Source organism: Crassostrea angulata, chromosome 8, assembly GCF_025612915.1.
Source record: "Crassostrea angulata isolate pt1a10 chromosome 8, ASM2561291v2, whole genome shotgun sequence".
In the NCBI taxonomy this organism is placed as follows: Eukaryota; Metazoa; Mollusca; class Bivalvia; order Ostreida; family Ostreidae; genus Magallana; species Magallana angulata.
The window spans coordinates 22811276-22830634 of record NC_069118.1 but is presented as its reverse complement, the minus strand read 5'-3'; the positions used below and the strand labels follow the sequence as shown (position 1 = coordinate 22830634).

At 30.0% G+C, this 19359-nt stretch overlaps 2 protein-coding genes across 2 annotated transcripts; both read left to right on the top strand.

The window, feature by feature from the left end:
- The first annotated feature begins 560 nt into the window (after positions 1 to 560).
- Positions 561 to 1454, top strand: LOC128160796 (uncharacterized). The gene is made up of 4 exons (XM_052824124.1): positions 561 to 700; positions 853 to 917; positions 1023 to 1160; positions 1360 to 1454. The coding sequence occupies exons 1-4, from the start codon at positions 561 to 563 to the stop codon at positions 1452 to 1454; spliced, it is 438 nt and encodes a 145-aa protein (XP_052680084.1).
- An 11634-nt stretch (positions 1455 to 13088) lies between these two features.
- LOC128158923 (uncharacterized) lies at positions 13089 to 15266 on the top strand. Its single transcript, XM_052821915.1, has 3 exons — positions 13089 to 13173; positions 13396 to 13467; positions 15028 to 15266. Exons 1-3 carry the CDS (start codon positions 13089 to 13091, stop codon positions 15264 to 15266), a joined length of 396 nt encoding a protein of 131 aa, XP_052677875.1.
- Positions 15267 to 19359: the final 4093 nt, after the last annotated feature.

Genomic DNA, 19359 nt, shown 5'->3' with positions numbered 1-19359 from the left:
CACGACTGTGAAAATAATTTGTTACTTCATTTTTTGACCATTGAGCATTTTCACAGTTTGTATAGACTTTTTCCCGAGTTAAATCCATATCGTTTATACTTGGTTGCACCTTGACACGCGGCGACGTCAATGGTTTTAGTCAATTTTAAAGAGGATTATCTGTCTTTAGTTGCTGGTATCTGTTAAAAAAAACTATATATCCCGTCGTTATTTGGTACATAAAATATCATGGCAATTCATAATTTGAGATTTCCGTATTATTTAGTTTTAAGCCAATTATTACATTACTTTCAACATAATATGGATTATTGCTGACTTAATACAAATTTTGACCATGTGCCATTACCACATTTTTGCAGGATTAGATTATAAATAACTCTTAGGAATAAAAAAAATATATAAACTTTTGGGAGCCAAATTGTTTGAAGCTATTGCTTAAGTATGTCTACTAAATTAAATATTAATATGACGTTAGGTAATATAGCTATAGCAAAAGTCTTTTTTGAATGACCCTCGTATTCTCCAATGAGGAAACCTCTGTGTTAAAAGTTTATAAATAAATGTTCTATATAAATCAGCTGACACATAAAACTGGAAATATCATTGCTGGAAGTAACAGAGAATATTCAATGATGCTTAGTAATATTTCTTGTAGATGCGTCATTACCATAATCTTTACATGGGCTACTCGTATTAACAGGTTCATGACATGTTGATGGTTTTTTATAATCTTTATCATTGATTTTAAGCATAATTAAAAACGTAGTTATTCAAATACTTGTCATATATATATAGTATTTTTTGTTTAGTATTTGATTTAATAAATGCCTTGTTTGTAACTTTTTTTGATAGAGCTGCTTGTAATGTTACCGAATACTGTGGATACAATACATATAAAGTTGGAAACGTGTGTAGAGGTATTTGATACGTTGTTGAAAAAAAAGTCTAAACATTTCATTTCTTTTAACTTTTTAAGATATTACTTTCTATGATGTCTCTATCATATCTGTTGATAATTGTAGATTGCCCTGTAGGATATTTTGGATTTCACTGCTCTAATAAGTGTCCCCCACCTTCATACGGAGTTTACTGTAGTCAAGTGTGTGAATGTTCGCTATGTGATCATGCGTTTGGTTGCACTTTAAACACCGAATCTCAAGGTACGAATTATAGAGTACTTTTCAATTACTTCACTCTGCTTTATTCTATCATGTCATTTTAGATTTATATAAAAAAATGAATGGTTATATCCTAATATTTTCATTTTTGTATTTAATTGTAAAATTGTTTTGCAAAACGTCAGTGTATATTCTATATAAGTTCTATTCATTCAGAATTATCTTCTCTATTTTGATTCAGAAACGGGATCAACCACTGCTGTAAAACATAAAAGTTCGCCTAAATTACATATTGTTAAGGACATAACAAACCAAAAAACGCAAGGTATATTTTGAATTGTTTATATGAATTTTATATATGGTGCTTTGAACGGGTGAGTAAAACTGATTTAGTTCATGTACAATCAATTTACACAAAAAACTATAAGATATAATTATACTTAATAGAATGATCTTAAAAAGTCAAAGATTCTATTCATTTCTTTGGAACGCGAAATGTAATTTGAAAGGGATTGCGTTTAACATATACAGTTTTAAACTATTGTCGTACGTGTGAAGTCATAGTGGCTTTGTTTATTTTGTTATACATTTTAACAAGGGATATCAGTTATACTCGAAAAGACTAAAAGATTATTCGGGGGCTTTAGTCGAACGATAGTCGAGTACTCGTTGATGATTTTGAAATTATATGCTCTTTTCAAAAACAAATAATGATACTGTAACATTCCCAGTATTTTTAACTCAAACATTTTTTTAATCATAATTATATGTTAATAATGGTTTTTTTTTTAAATTGTATTTCAAATATATCTAAAAGTGTTTTATCTAAATATTTCCACTAGCAAATGTCCCAGCTTGTCTTACTTGTTAGCTTTAACAAAATTGAGCTACATAACAACTAAGGGAAATAAAACATGTCTTTTTTTTCAAGTTAAGTCATCAACAAATTTAAAGTTAAATGATTATAAAACAAAAGAGATAATTAAACTTTTAATTACATGCATACAGACATTTTAATTAAATTGATATCAATCTTTAAAAAAAAAATGAACTGGTTTTCTCAATAGCATGTATACCCAACTTCTTTTATTTCAAATAATAAATTTATCTTCAAAATCAGAGCAATAATTAGTTTAGCCGTAAAAAAATTTACCAGGGACACCGATTAACAGACTCTAACTTTTTAATTAAAAATATCAAGAAAAGAAAGCTTTTAATTTTATTTGTATCCAAAAAACTAATGCGTTTAGAAAAAAAATGTCTCAATTAGATTTCTTTTTATTTCACTCGATCATCGTCGTGAGCAAGCAATAGTCGAGCTCTCGAATAGTCGTTGACATACCTAATTTTAACATACAAAATGTCAAAATAAAAAAATTGATAAAAATCTACATTAATATTGCCTGTTCCTTTATATAAACGATCATTTATTCATATAACAGTTACATTTTAAAAGAACTAGAAAAGTTTCTTTACAAAACAACATCGGAAATTAACCTTGAATGCTTGAAATCTGTTTGAAAAGAGAACTTCATTTTCTTAAAGCAGTTATCAAAATTAATTTAGATAACGGTAAAATAAAAAAAAATATCAATGAAGTATTCTGAAAATTATAAAATTCCTGTTTCAGCTTTTTCTGATAGACCCAGCTATTTTTAAAATAAGTCTGTCTGTGACATCTGACAAATTATGATGCATATGTTTTCATATACTAGCTATACTTTTTGATTGAAACACTCTTCCTTAATGCCGTTGTTACTAAAATCTAAGCATTTATTTGAAAACAAAAAAAACGTTGTTTAAATCGGCATAGATGTTCAAAAATGACACAAAAACAAAAAGATGAATGGACAGATTGACGGACAACCCCCCCCCCCAAAAAAAAAAAATTAGAAAGGAAACACTCTGTTGAGTTTTCAGATCAGATGACAAAAAAAGAAAAAATAATTGTCTGAGATAAAACTGAAAATTATTACGATATATGATATCCCCATTATTGTACCTTAGCCCATACTTTAATGGACAATTTATTATAACAAACAATAAAGGCAATATTTATGATAATATTTAATTTCAAAATAGAACAAGAAATTATTTTCATTAGATATCTAGGTACAGGCATGCACAAGGAAACATTCATTCAAACACAAGGAAATACGCTTATAGATTTTTAATAAAGTTGCAAGTTTTGGAATTTATATTAATTTTAAAGTCCTAAGGAACAGGGGCGTACAAGGCATTGTATATCCCTAATGCAACGAAATGTAGACAGATGCAATGGAAACGAAAGAATTGCAATTTAAGCGAGACTACTGTAAATTCCTAATTAAAAGCAAGGAGTTTTTATCCGCGTAAAATAGCGAGAAGCACCCCTTGCAAATTTTAACCTCTCGCTATTATTTTCTGAGGGCTGGGAACTATAAGAAATATAGATAACTGATTCATGTACGCGTCTGCGATTTTATATTCTCGCGATTAGATACGAAACAGCAGGATGGCGGATTTAAGTACTCGCGTTATATACTGAAAGGAAATTGAGTGAAGGTATTTGATGGAAACAGACTTAGGAAATAACGGAAACACTATGGTATGGTATATTATGGTACGACTCTTTGATCACACAGTTGTAGCCATTCAGAGTGATATATCGATTGTGAATGCCATCATTCAACACTTGTTACACTTATATCTATGTTTAAAAATATGAATATGATCAATTATATTTTAAAGTACATGTGCTGGTCCATTTTTGTATATAACATTTCTTTCCTGCTTTAAATCATGCATCTATACTCCGATTAAATTATATATATCAACATAACCACATGAATGAAATCATTGATCTAATATTTGCTAATTAATATGCCAGATGGTTTTTCTTACATCAATTACAATATGATAATTTTCTTGTGGATACGTTTAGTTGGCAGTTGTTCAATCAGGAAAAGTTTCATCTACTTTAATTTTCTTTTTACTTGTCATTGCCTACATTAAATTAAAAGTGTATTTTTTTTACTTTATCATACAAATTCTAATGATATGAATGCAAAGAATTAAAAATGAAAATAAAATGTTCAAATTTGTTAAGGGATGCGACAAAAAACCGTCGCATTGTTAAACATAGTTTGGTTTTGATTAAATGTCATTCTTCCGGTTTAAAATACTGTCACTTTTACAGTTATTTATCGCACAGTGCAGATAAATGTTGCGCAAATTTCTACATCGATGGCAACATTTGTAAAGATGTGTGTACCAACAATGTAAATCTATTGGTTTATAAATTCTGAACTGAACAATTAAACTCAAGTTGGCAAGAAAATATGCATACTAACTTTAATGTATTTTCTAGAGTGTCCAGATGGATACATTGTATACAACTGTTCCGCAGCGTGCGTTTAACCTTATTTTGGATACTTGTGCAGCCAAATATGTCATTGTTCACAGTGTCATCATATTCACGGTTGTGTCAAAGGTACATGGAACATTACATTTTACTTAAAAAATATGAAAGCAAAATATTTAAAACTACATAGAAGCTTTAATAAAGTGTAAACTCAAGAAAAGGTTCGACGTAATGTTTTGACTGACCTCTGTTTAATCAGATTGTAGCAGGCAAAGTTTAGATATTACTGCTCGTGACTTAAATGAGAGAGAGAAAGAGAAAGAAAGATTAGAAAGAGAAACGTTAAAGGAAAAAATTATAGGTGATGCAGATTACAAATCATCCTTAATTATAAACTGCAGAAATTTAGGTCTATATCCTATTCTGGTAACTATAAAGTGTTTTAAGTAAGATTGGTTAATTTTTTTTTGCTGTTAACAACAATCTCTCTTCATATATAGAGGAATAACGTAATGAGAATACGTGCATTGAACATTGAATGTTGATTAATGGTATCGGGAAGACAACACAGGCGGTAACTTAATGAAGAAAAAAACAACCAATAGCGGGCATGTGCAAATTCATCCTGAGTTAAATATGTTTCACACCGAGTAACCATGCATTTTAAGAATTTTAATATCTTATAAAACACAGTCAAATTTATATAAGCCTTTCTATCGGCAAAATTACGACCTGTATTTTAATTCACCGAAAATTTGGCATACTGTGATAACAATTGCAAAACTTCTACTTTGACGTTTATGGAAGTAGTTTCTAAACAAACGGTACTATTTTGAATGTTTTGACAAATGTAGGCATCGTTGTTACCAGCCAAAGAAATTTCAAACCAATTCAAAGTTACATCATGATGTGATAGACCCTTATACTCTCTTTCTCTCTCTCTCTCTCTCTCTCTCTCTCTCTCTCTCTCACACACACACACACACACACACACACACACACACACACACACACACACACACATTCATTTAAGCCATGGACAACTTGCAACACGCTTACAACGATCGAATTAACAAAAGGTCAGTATAAACATTACGTTGACACTTCTCGGAGTTACTGCCTATTTACTTTTACTAAGTACTTGAATGTAAGTACATAGTATTTTTCATATACAATAGTTTCAGATGCCATTGTGTACTTTCCTGAGTTATAAACAACCGTCAAATATTAAATGAACCTGTACCACCGTATACCTTATGTTTTTATTCATTACTAGGTTATTCTTCTCAGAAAATCATTTTGAAGATATCAATTTACACGAGTTCCATTTGTTAACATATGTGAAAGGATTTCGTTCAAAAATATACCATGTTTAAGAATTTGATGTTAACACTATAGATTTATAATATTTTAATCGTATAAAATTTACTCATTTCTCAAATGTATTATTTTTAAGTTTTACAGCATATGCATTTGATAATACATATCACTTAGAGTTAATAATGAATAAAAAGAGTATTCTAAAACCATTAATAAAGACGAATAAATTTAATTTATGTCTATAATCTTTTGATATACAAAGTTCCGGGTACAACAACTGAGGAGATCGGTAAAAATTTGTTTAAGAAATTCTCTTTTTTTTCTCTTAAAGATAATAGATATAAAAAATGCCTCATGGTCTTACTAGTTCTTCATTTATTGCAAACGTCATTTAATATTTACATACTTTTAACAGACCATGGGTTAACGTTAAGCTCAACATAAAGGGAAAAAATATGTTGAAGTCAGAAAGTGCAAAAACTAACAGATTTAAAATATTAGCGCAGTTATTATATTTGATTTAATATTCAGTGTGGTGTTTGCTAATTTGCGTTTTCTTTCTCAATGTACCGAATTTAACAGAATTGATTCTAAGACATCTCTTCTATATATTTGTATGTTAGATTTTAAACCCCTCCTTGGGCCCAAGTATTAGCATGGAATTCACGGTGTAAACATTTTTTTAATCTAAACTAATATGAGATAGTCGCATAATAATCTCATAAACTGTAACAATTATAGTTCTTGAGAAGATTACTTTTAAATATTTTTAAACATTTATCAGTTTGGACACTACCTGAGGGCAGACGTAATGACGGACGGATAAACAGACAGACAGGCAGGCAGGCAGACCGGCAGGCAGAAAGGGAGATAGGCAGGCAGGCACATAGGCAGGCGGACGGACGGACGGACAACAAACGGGTGATTATAAAATCTCACTTCAACCTTCTGATCAGAGGTGCAGGAAAACGTACATTTCTTAAATGTGATAAACCACTTTAAAACTTAGAGACATATACATGTACATGTATATTGATAGAAAAAGTACCTTCTTTTATAAGATTTACCCATTCCTTCTGTAGAACATTTTAGGAATGCCTTACATTTTCTTTCAAGTTACGCGATATTTTGTATATTTTATTGTGCTAAGGTAACGTTGTATATAAAAACAATATCTTCAAATTCAAGAAATCTCTCTCTCTCTCTTTCTCTCTCTCTCTCTCTCCCTCTTTCTCTATTGAACTGTCAAAAAATCACTTTGTTCTCAGATTTTGTTTTGTTTTGTTTTGTTTTTGTTTTTTTTTATGCAAGTTTTGAGGTTTCTAAAATGATTGAGCTGAATAAATCAGGATTGGTTTTTATGATCTTTTAAAACCTTTAAAAAATAATAAGAAATATATACAAATTCTTACCGATCTCCATAGTTGTAGTTTTCGGAACTTTCACATAAAAAATGTACATTTATTTTCATATATATATATATATATATATATATATATATATATATATATATATATATATATATATATATATATATATATATATATATATATATATATTATTACTTATTAGGTTAGTTACTGACTCACTACGGAAATATATTGGGTTAATCAATCTGACAGATGGCGAGGCGAAGCCGAGCCGTCTATGAGATTGATCAACCCAATATATTTCCGTAGTGAGTCAGTAACTAACCTAATAAGTGTTTTGTTTTCCCGAGGACTTTCAAGCGACATATTTATTCACAAATAGCGTTGATCTACGCAAAGCCATGTACAAGATGCCTAACGTATCGTCCAATCTCTTCAAAATTTCCAATCTCACCTTTCAATAGTCTTTAAAAATCTTTGCTTCACCCATTTTTACTTACAACGTTTTGTTGCTATTTAATTTTAAATGTTTTCTCCCTTTCCTCTGCAGAGATTTGAGCAAATTTCGACGCTGCCATTTTGTTCTGTTCCAGACAAAACAATGTGACGTCAATATTCTAAGGGCAACTACTCTGATTTTAAAGAATTTCAAAGAGCAACTACTCCAAATTCTTTAAGAACTTACGGCATGCGGTTTATGTATTAACTACTATGAAATGTCGAAATAAGTAAGCGAAGCGTCGGCCAATAACAGCCATATTGCCTAATATTATTTCTCACCGAACAAATATAGAGATATATGAGGCAATCACGTGCTATGTTTAAACCAATGAAAGTGTGACATTTCAGTCCAAGGGAAAACAAATATATATATATATATATATATATATATATATATATATATATATATATATATATATATATATATATATATATATATATATATATATATATATATATATATATATATTGAACTGTAAAAAAAAATGACTTTATTCTCAGATTTTGTTTTGTTTTGTTTTTGTTTTGGGTTTTTTGCAAGTTTAAGCAGTATAATACTACATCAGAAAAAGTATTTGTAACAAAAGCATTAAAAATCCGAAAATGTACAAATTTAAATGAAAATAAATGTACATTTCTTTATGTGAAAGGTCAGAAAACTACGACAATGGAGATCGGTAAGAATTTGTATATATATCTTATTAATTATTACAGATTTTAAAAGATCAAAGAAACCCATCCTGTTTTATTCAACCCAGTCATTTTAGAAACTTGTTTATTCATGACATATACTTTAAACTGTCGATTAGTTAATATTAATTTCGAATGTAAATACGTTGAAGTTGTGAAGTTCAAAGTCAACACAGACCTTTGAAATCAGTGTAGTAATTGTACAATAGTGATATACATGTATATACAGTAAAGTGTGAAATAATTTCCTCATTCTTTAAACATATCTAATTATTCGTGAAAATCGGGTTTTTTGAAGTTTTGTTGTTTCCTGGACAAATGATCTTCAAATTTCATTCAGTAAGCATAATTAAAAAAAGTCATTGTTTCAAACTAACAAAGGATTTGACAGACATTAGCTGAATTGATGAGTTTAATGTAAATACAGATAAAAAATTTACGACAGCCGTTACGTCTCTCTGTAAAAATATATTAGAGTATATTTCAATTCTGATGTTTTCTGTATTCGTGTAAAATGAAAAAATGTCAATCAAATTGAAACGAATTGGATTTGAAAATGTATAGAACCCTTGTGTATAGTATAATGTATACAATGTGTACAGTTTACAATGTTGGATATAGAAAACTTAAAATGAGTCCTGTTCATCTAAATAACCGAATACAATACAGATACCGTGACATGGAAAGAGAGAGCATAATCGATCTAAAAAAAAAAAAATTACCGTGGAAAAGAAAAGAGAAGCGTTTCAACATGAAAAGTTTGATCTTTGCGGTATTCGAAGGCAAACAGCAGATAATCAGGCAAAACGATTCCTCTTGACGAAGAAAGCAGAAATATTTCCATCAAGAAACGTTTACTACTTGATGGACATCAATTTTTTAGTATTGTCATAAAGTACTGCTTCCTAAACTTAACAACGACGTCTTTAAAAACTAAAGTATATTGCACTTCAAATATAAGAGTGAACATTTTGACAACGAAACTAGAATTCTGACAAATCGTCATTAAGCAGTGATACATGTAGCTGACATGTATAATTAGTTCAGGTCCACCAGTAACTGCGCAGACATCTCTAAGAATGTCCAGGAAGAAACAAGCTCAACAACAACAACAACGACGACGACGAAGTTACTGTGTATTAAGATTTTTTGGGATGAAAAACATTTAATTTTAGCTTTTGTGAGAACTTTTAAATAGAAAAAACATACAATACGCAAAAATCATATTAAGTATTGTTTATTTTTAGAAACTATTCAAAATGCAAAAATATGATGGAAAAAAATATATTTCCATGTCAACTTCATCCTCATCTTCTGAAATGTTGTGATACCTGGACAAAAATGATATACAATAAACTTAAGGTTACCATATATAACCTAAATCTTTTTTTTAATCTTTACGTGTCACGCACTACAAGACAGCTGTGTCTATGGCTTAAAACGCATGAAACATTTCTAAGGAGCCGATGATAATTAATATAATATTTTCAAGGTTTCGAGTATGAATAATTAATATTTTACATTACTTAAATGGTGTGGTAACACTATCCTTCAATTGTTTATTTTGAAAAATGATTAAGGTATAACGTTTTTGGTCTGATTTCTATTATTTCTCACTATTAGTGTTAATCAAAATTACATTAAAATAGATAATAGATATAAAATTATGACCATAGATATAATAATTTCCTCACAAACGGCTTATCAGTTATATAATTAAGTGTTGGCATAATACATAATATAAAACTTCCTCAAAACTTTTACATTACGTGTTGTCCTATCGACATAGATAGAAGCATTTTTTAAAAACATTTTAGCACACTAAAGAAAGATACTTTTAAGGTTATTTTTTTTTTATATAAAGTTGGATTTTGATATTGTGGTTACTTGTGTTTTTAAAGCACAAGTATGTCTATGTCATAAGATTTGTTCACATTTGTTTACACTTTTCTATCAAGTATTTCCCTTTTTAATATAAACATATAATATTAAAACATTATTGTCGCCAGATAGAATCAAATTTGGAAAAACAAATGAGTATATACAGAGAACTCGAAATCTGCTAACATTTTCTTTGTAATCAGCCATCAAATAAATAACGTGAGATACCACTTAACAAAACAAAAAAAAATATCTTTTTTATTCATAATTTCAAGGCGACAACAAAACTCGTAACGTAATCTACTTTTTTGACTATATTGTACTTAAAATTCATTAAAAACATTTAGGAGATTAGCTTCAACAATCTGTAACAACCAGAACTATAATTTAGATGAATTCTTTGAAAGAAAAACCTATGTAAATACCAATTTAGCCATGGAAATGTTTAAACTCCTTGATATATGGAAATGTTTTGTCTAAATTTTAGACTCTTGATAAATGTTACGGAGAAAACTTAAAAACTTGAAAATCATAAACAATTTCTTCGAAACAAATTTTTACACATTACTATGAGTATCAATATACGCTATTACACACAAGAGTATGCGGAGAATACCTTAAAAATGCGAATAAAATATAAAAGGTAAATCTTAAAATCTACCCAAAATTGATCATTCTTTCCTTCATTTAGTTTGCTCTTAAAAGTGTTTATTCAATTTACTTTTAATTGTGTTCATTTTAAATCGAATAATTTGTTTATCACTGTATTGTATTGTATTGTATTGTATTGTTTATTGGCTAAATTCAAATGAATTATAAGCTGTTGAAACATATGTACATAATTATAAATATATAATGCTACACTCTATCCAATCAAAATCAAACAGTTCGCTATTGACGTTAAACAATATTCTAAAAAAATATTATTCATACATGTACATTCATAGGAGGAGAGACCCTATAAATCAATAAATCAAATGATTATAATAATGATAATAATGATAATAATAGTAATATTAATAATAATAGTGATAGTAATAATACATCAGTTGGATGTACTAGTTATCCGACATCCCGTTTTTTACCTGCCTCACGCAGAAACATTGCGAGATGGCACAATTGTTTGCGATTTTCGTATAATGATATATTATTTTGGTTGTAACGCGCTGTCTTATTGGCTAAAAATACTTTTTTTATCGTATAAAGAATGTAACCTTCAGTTGGTCATTAAAAGAATAACGTCAAAGAATGTACAGACCCTGAACTGTGCTTCTACATCTCTTAAACGAACCTTCCGTTCACAAAGCGAACCGTTCTGTTCACAAAGCATACCAACCAAACCGTGCAACTGATGTAATAGCACATTTCAGGGACTGTATCAACCCGCATGACGTAACGTTAAAACTTGTACAATTTGACATCATTTTAAAGGTCAAATGACTTTTCTTTATTTACATGTACAATGAATAGCAAAGCATAAAATTATAAGCAATGAATTCAATATCTTTAAGTTTTATACAATATTCAATAGTTTGGGATAGTCTGCGCTTTTTTATAAACCGCTAAATATTGAATTCATCATTTTAATAAATATTTTTTATTACTTTATGACAGTAACAAGGATTACTACCTCAAAGAAGAAATGGAATATGGAAATGCAGAACCTGGAATAACTTGAAATGCAGAGACAATTAGCATTAATTCTTTTGGATCCGTTATTTTTCTAGTAATGATCTTTGCAATAATTCGAGAAATTTTCCTTTGTTGTCGTCTGCCCAGATTCAATGTCATACCATCAGCCACTTATGATGTTTATGCTGATATTAGTGTCATTAGAAACAGATTATGATGATTTAATGTGATGAACGCTGCAAAACAGTCTAATAATGCTAATCGACAACTGAGATCCTCACACTCTTCATTGAAATTTGTTCGATACAGTTATATTTTACTGATTCGATTTGTTCATTTAATGTAGTAAGACACTGTGGCAGAACTATATGTCAATTAAAGAATGTTAAAATTGAACGATAATCCTGACAGGATTAACGCACGATAGAACAGTATACACGCACAATACGATAGGGTTGATACACGATAAGATAGGATAGGATTGTAAAAAAATTAAAGTTGCGGGTACTGTATTACGCAAAAAGATGTTAAAACAGAAACTTGAGTATAACATTTATTTATTCCCGGTGCCTAATTTACCAAGCACAAATACATGTATGATCAGGTCTATGATAATTTGATATCGTACAGTTTTTATTTGCTTTGATTGACACTCCCTCCCCATTTTTCCTTTCGCTCAAACCAATCAATTTTTAGAAACAGAAGCTATCAAGTATTCTATAATCGTTTCTTAAATAATAATTAAAGATTTCCAATATAGTTGACAGACCAAAGCAGATACCAATATGGGTCTTACGGAATATTTTTTTCACTATCTATTATAGCTACTTAGTTCAGAGCGAATAGTTTCAAAAGCAATACATGTATGTCATTTATTTTACAAAATATCTCTTTTTTAAATCGCTTACTATAACATAAATACTTCTACTTTATGCATGATTCCATTTAAATAGAAAAAATAACAAAAATTGACAATTGCATAACATTTTCACGTATTGTATTTTGATATGTAACACCAACAAAACGTACTTTTTTTGCAAATAATCTCACAAAAACAATGATGTAATATAATATAAACAAATGTTTATACAGTCTTTGTACACGTATGTAAAATGTTGCCACGTTTTCAACAAAGTTTAATACAACTTCCGCAACTCTTACATTATTCATTGATAATGCAGGAAGCATCAAGTTTGTAAAACACAAATTTTAAATGCCAAATCGCTGACAGAGATGCTTGTAAGAATCATTTGCGGTTTTACAATTGGAGTTTTAATGTCTTGGAGACCGAACATGCCTATATTAGTTGCCACAATAGGTACTCTTTTTTATTTAACTTTTGTATGAAATGTTTTCAGTAGAAAATGTGTAAAGTAGTCCCTAATTATAAGCATAAAGATAAACCATTAAAAGAATTGCTCTTTAAGAATTAAGAACACCACCGCGAAACAGTGAGATTTTATTTCTTAAGAACTGTTTAACACATTGAAAATCCCAAAGCAAAAACCTGCAATCAGTGTTTTATCTACCTGTGTTTTAGATTGTAACAGGCATATGAGTTTCGATTTTCTTAAGAGACATATGGCTAATTTGAACAAAATCTGGAAAAATGGTAAGTGTATTTTATAAGATGCATATTAAAATCATAACAACACATTTAAAGCTTAAAGCGGTGGCATACTACATTTCAGATCATAGCTAAGAGAAAAATCATTTAAAATCATGTGATATTTTTTTTATACCGGGCAAAAGTTGAAAATGTATTTGTTGGCCTAGCAAGCTTTTGCTTTTCCGACCTTGACCTCATTAATATACCGCAAAAACGCATTTAATGGAGATAATTGCATAAGAAATGCAAACCATCTGCTTTGATGTCATACTGCAATTAATGGACTTTAATATACTTTAGTTTGAACATCACAAGTATCAATGCAATTAGTTTTTATATTTCTTGCTTTTTCAATGGTTTTTGAAAATATAAAAATATCTCAGGCGACCTAGTGCAATTTGTCTTCGTCCGTCGGCGTGCATTAGCAATTTTACATTTTTGACTTCCTGGAAACTACAGGACCACATTTTGCTATTTTGGTTTGAAGCATCTGTAAGATATAAATAAGAATATTATTTGTGAAATGTATTACCATACCACCCCTGGGGCCTCATTAATGGTGCCGAAAAATAAAACATAAAAAAGGGCTAATGTTTCGAAAATATTCTCCTAACTACCATATATTTGATAAAAACTAATTGCATGGCTATGATTTCCATTAAGCCTTCTAACAAAACTGTGAAATTTGTGGTCCCTGGACCAAGTGTGCAGGCCCTTATAAGGCAAAATATGGACATTTAGAGAGTATCATATACTTCTCCAATCCCATTTATATTTGAGAAAAATTTATGATATCCATCAATCCTTCTACCGAAATTGTGAGATTCATTACCCTTATGTTAGGGGTTCAGGTCATAGGGTGCTGCTAATATGATCATAATATGGTTATATTAGTAGTGAGCACACAGTTTTGAGCACACCAGTGAGAGATAAACTGAATGCATGAATCCGATGTTCATAAAGCCCTCTAGCAAAATTGTGAAATTTAATGTCATCGACTTTTCTTAAGGGTTTGGACTCTGAAATGAAGATTAAAATGCAAAATAAGATTCTTTGACATGTCAATCTAAGAGCTTTGGAACCCGGGTGACCGTAAGGCCTGCAGGTCTCTTGTTCTTTTTGATTATGATCATATTATGGGGGGGGTGGGGGGTGTTCGAAGTTTACATTTTAAGTGCTTCACTTTAAATATTCCATTTAATTTTTGTTCAGTTCTTGATCCGATGTTATTGCATTTTTAGCTATTTGTAAATTATACATGTATGTATTTGATACAATATAAGCATTACCTATTTCATTCCATTCATGTGTTCTAAATATATAAATATTCATTATTTAATCTTGAATGGCAAGTACCCTTACGACATAATTGTTGTTTTTTTCTTGTGATATATGACAATAGATAATGAGCAGAGAATTATAAATTAAATGTCGACGGTCTCAAACATGACTCAAACATTAGACTCTGCCTTCATTATTGATGATTTATTTTCATTTTAGGTCTGTAAAATAACTAGTCAACTTTTAAAATCGAGACAGCTAATACAGTTTTTCTTTGAATAGAAACGACTTATTATAGACAAAAAAGAAGAACAGTACACAAGATGTCAGAACCTGAAAACAGCTTTGGTTCTGAAAAGATAATAGTTATCGTTTTGGGATCAGTGATATGCCTGGTACTGTTGTTGGCAATTGTTCGAGAAATGTATCAAAGCTGTCGATTTCCTAGCAGCCAGATACTTGTGAAAGAGACAGAAGATGTTTATGCAGTGCTTGGTGACATTGAGGAAAGAATTGCCTGACTCTCTCGGTCTTTGTTTTTCATATAGCTGATAATGAATTAAGGAGGCTGGTCAATACGTGAACAATCAGATATGTCGAAATCTTTAACTTATGGTACCTATGGCCATAAACTAACATTTCGTTAAGTGGAAATTCAAATATTTTACCTGTTAAATGTGATCATTTTCTAACATCTTTTTACGGAGCTTTTCTTCTTAAGAAAATATAAATAGTCTAAAAATGGTCACAACAATCGAGCTCTCCGAAAATTATAGCTGAAAAAAACCCAGTTCGGATATCCCCTCTCAAGAAATATTCCAAATGATAGATATTTACGACAAGGACATACTTGCAATTGACCATTTTTTTTCAGTATATAGCAAATCAAACGTTTGGTTAAAAACTTTTATTTGAAGTAGAAAAACGTTTTTTAAAAATATGAATTTTAAAAATATATCTCACGTGTACATAGATATATGAAATAAATGTCTTCCATTAATTGTAAATGCTACATGTAAACTGTCCCCAACTTTCCTCAAGTCAATACTCTGCCTCAAATCTGAGGTTTGACCTCAAATTTATGCACTTTTCTTTAAAGGATTGGAGTTGAGGAATGAGTTAAGGGATTTGAAAATTTTGGTGACGGTGAGTTCTGGAAACGTAATGAGTAAATTTATACCTGTTTTTGTGTCCTTAACGTTTTCTTGTGTCTTACTGCTGTATTATCGCACTTGCTCCAATTATTTTCTGTAGTAGATCGTACAGTAACAGCATGGACATCAGAAAATTGAGTATGATTCGTGGAAACTGATAAACATTTGAATGACAACACGATATTACCTTCTTGAAATTATCGCTTATTTAGTATGTTGTATAGTGTGCAACTGCGCTCAATATGCACGCGAAGTAAGGCAGCGCTATCTGTGCAAAATAACCAGGATACCTCGGGTTACTTTAAAGAATATGCTATCTTTTATTTATTGTCTTTAATTTTGTTTTAATTACTGATTACCAAGTAGTATATTTTATGCATTTGAAAGTCCATGTTACCTGAATGCCTCGATCGGAAAGCAACCGACAGTAATTTCTCGACTGGTATTTATACAACAGTAGCAGCAGACAATAATATAGCGATCAAATTCTTCAATGAAGAAATTTCGGCTTTAATCTGCATTTTTGGTCCTTATCTAACTATTCATGAATTTAAAAGCAATGCGTTGACTTTTTTTAGGAATTCCCCAAGGGCCTGCTCTTTTCGTATTAACCAATTGTTTGCCAAATCTACCATGCCTTGGAATTTTTTCTTTTAATGTGTTTTCAATTGCTGTGATTATATCAGATCTGCTTTCCGCAATGGTACAAAAATGATAAAAACCAGAAGCAGTGTACAAGTGTTCAAAAGTACATAGTCACATACTTCTAGTCATCAGTGTTTACGTCAATACCAAAAGTGTTGTAAGAATAGAAAATATTGCCAAACTGTTTTGTTACGTGTAGTTAATATTTTCCTGTGTGTGTGTAATGTAATGTGTGTTAGTGTGTATGTTTCTATAAAACGATTTAATATAAAACAAATGCATATTTTTCCTATGTTACAATGCAATACTTATTATTTTCTCATGAATAATTTAAACACTTTTAGATAATTTTTATCAGATTTTTTAACTTATCACTTTGGAGTAAAACTTAACATGTTTTGAATGCATATACACATTAGAACGTATAGAATGTTGATCTGAAATGATGTAATAACAAAACAAAGTAAACACATAATATTTGAGAATGCACATAAAACGATCATTTACTTGTATGACAGACGCTTAAGTAATATTGTGAGCGTTTATTTTTAATTTATCAGATGTATTTGTTATGCATTTGTCAATGATTAGCACAACAGTTTTGAGCTTATAACACAAAGAATGTTTCCTTCTTTATTAAAACAGAGGAAATTGGTTTACTTATGTACGAACAAACCGGATGCCTGTTTCAAAATAAAATAAATATGGATAATGTAGAGAGTCATTTAGAAAATGCTTTCTAGACTTCCTTATGCTAACCAGTTCTGGAAGGAAACGCCACAAAGTTTAAAAGAAAGTAACTTGTGTGTGCTAATTATATTACAAAAAAACTGATAGCAATTCTAACAGAAACTGATAACACAATCCGCTATGAATGAACAAAACAGTACTATTAACAGTACTATTAACTACTTTAGGCTTTAAATGATTACTTCATTGTCCACTTATTTTGATGTAAACATTGCATAGGTTGTTTCTTTCATCGGTCAAAAGGTAAGCGTTGTTTTGAACTGACTATACAACGACATCCATAGGTAGTCTAAGGCCAGAAAATGTTATTCTGTATGACTTAGTGACAGTGTTTATCAGAGTCCTCCTCTAAGCAAAATGCTGCTGACTGATTATGTTTCATTAGGGATTAAATTTCACTGATTCCTATTGTAAGAGTGACTTTCGTATAATTTGTAGTATCCTTCTGTATGTACATTTTATGTGTTGATATAACTGTTTAGTGAATGATAACGTAACAGTTTGCTTGCATACGGGATTATAAATGAAGCTTTTTTCAGGCATCTCTTTGCGCATAGATTGTTGTAATGATATTTTGTTTTATGCCTTTGATTGACTGTTGATATGAGATGTAAAAAATAACATATTGGTTGTTTTATCTTCACAGATAATCAATGTGATTCCTATTTTGTTTTTAAGATTTTCTATTTAGCAAGCTGTTTAATCGATCCTTAATCTGCATCGCATGTTGTGATGTTTATAAATATATGTTTGGGAATGAATGCCCTTTTGACAAATAGACTGCTGAAGAATAGAGATAGTCAGCTACAATACATTCTTGCAAAGTAGTTAATTCATTTTCAAACTTGATTTCAACATAAAAATGTTAAATGTATTTTGAACAGTAAAATAAATACTATGTTACCAAACTAAGGCCTATTATGTACAGCTGAAAATCAAATGGAATCCAAACACCGACAGCAAAAAGGACTTGCAGTGCCTAAATTTTAAATCCACTCTATTTAGACACCATGTTTGCATGAAAAATGTGTGTACGTATAAATACTGCATACTCTATTGAGTTGTTTATATATTTTAGTATGAAAACAAAACGCAACACGCGGTTTAGGAATTGAATTATGTATATGTCACCCTATCTAAGATTCATTAAGATCCATGAAAACGTTCAGCTGCTGAAAACTAAAATTAATTTCGTCAGCAGCTTTGAAAGTAGTAGCTTATGTTTTAAAATATGTTTTATACTTACGAATATACGTTAAAATATACAAATATACTTTTAGATTAAACTCTAAAGTTTAGTGATGGATGTTATGATCCAAGCATTATCTTGCAAATGTGCAATCGCTTAAATGGAAATAAGTGAAATTTTGAAAAACATATCGTATATCATTATCCATTTAATTTCATAGAAATGAAAAATAACCATTCAAACCAAGCTAATCTCTATGTTATGGTGTTTCTTGCTATATTACATGTATGAAAAATGAACATGAGTTGACGTGGCAGATATTCCTATGATTTAAGATTACAAATTATGCTATGTCATTATTAGCCAGTGTTATGTTATGTTATAGTAAATGTTGTAAAGATCTGTTTCAATTGATTGTTACACTATAATATCACGCGAAAAACTGTAAAATTGTAGAATACACGTGTGTATGCGGATGCACGGCTTAAGTAATATAAATAATTATCAGGAAATATCTACGAATATTCTTTACATCACCGATTAAATGTTACTATATAAGCATTAAGTAATGTACCAAACAGTTGCAGGTTTCACACGTATATCTTACACTGTTTTTTTTTTAATCGAGGTTTAACGTACGACAACAACTGCATGTGTGAATGAAAAATAAAATAACAGTAAATGACGAAAGAATTGTTTTACGGGTGAAATCAACAAAAAAACACCGAACAAATTGCGCATCAAACATTGATGAAGATATAAACATATGGGTTATGATTTCAACATATACACAATGGGTTACAAAAACAGTTTTTCATACTGACTACATCAAACACAAACTTAAACAGGCAATTAAATACAAACCCTTTAGAGATG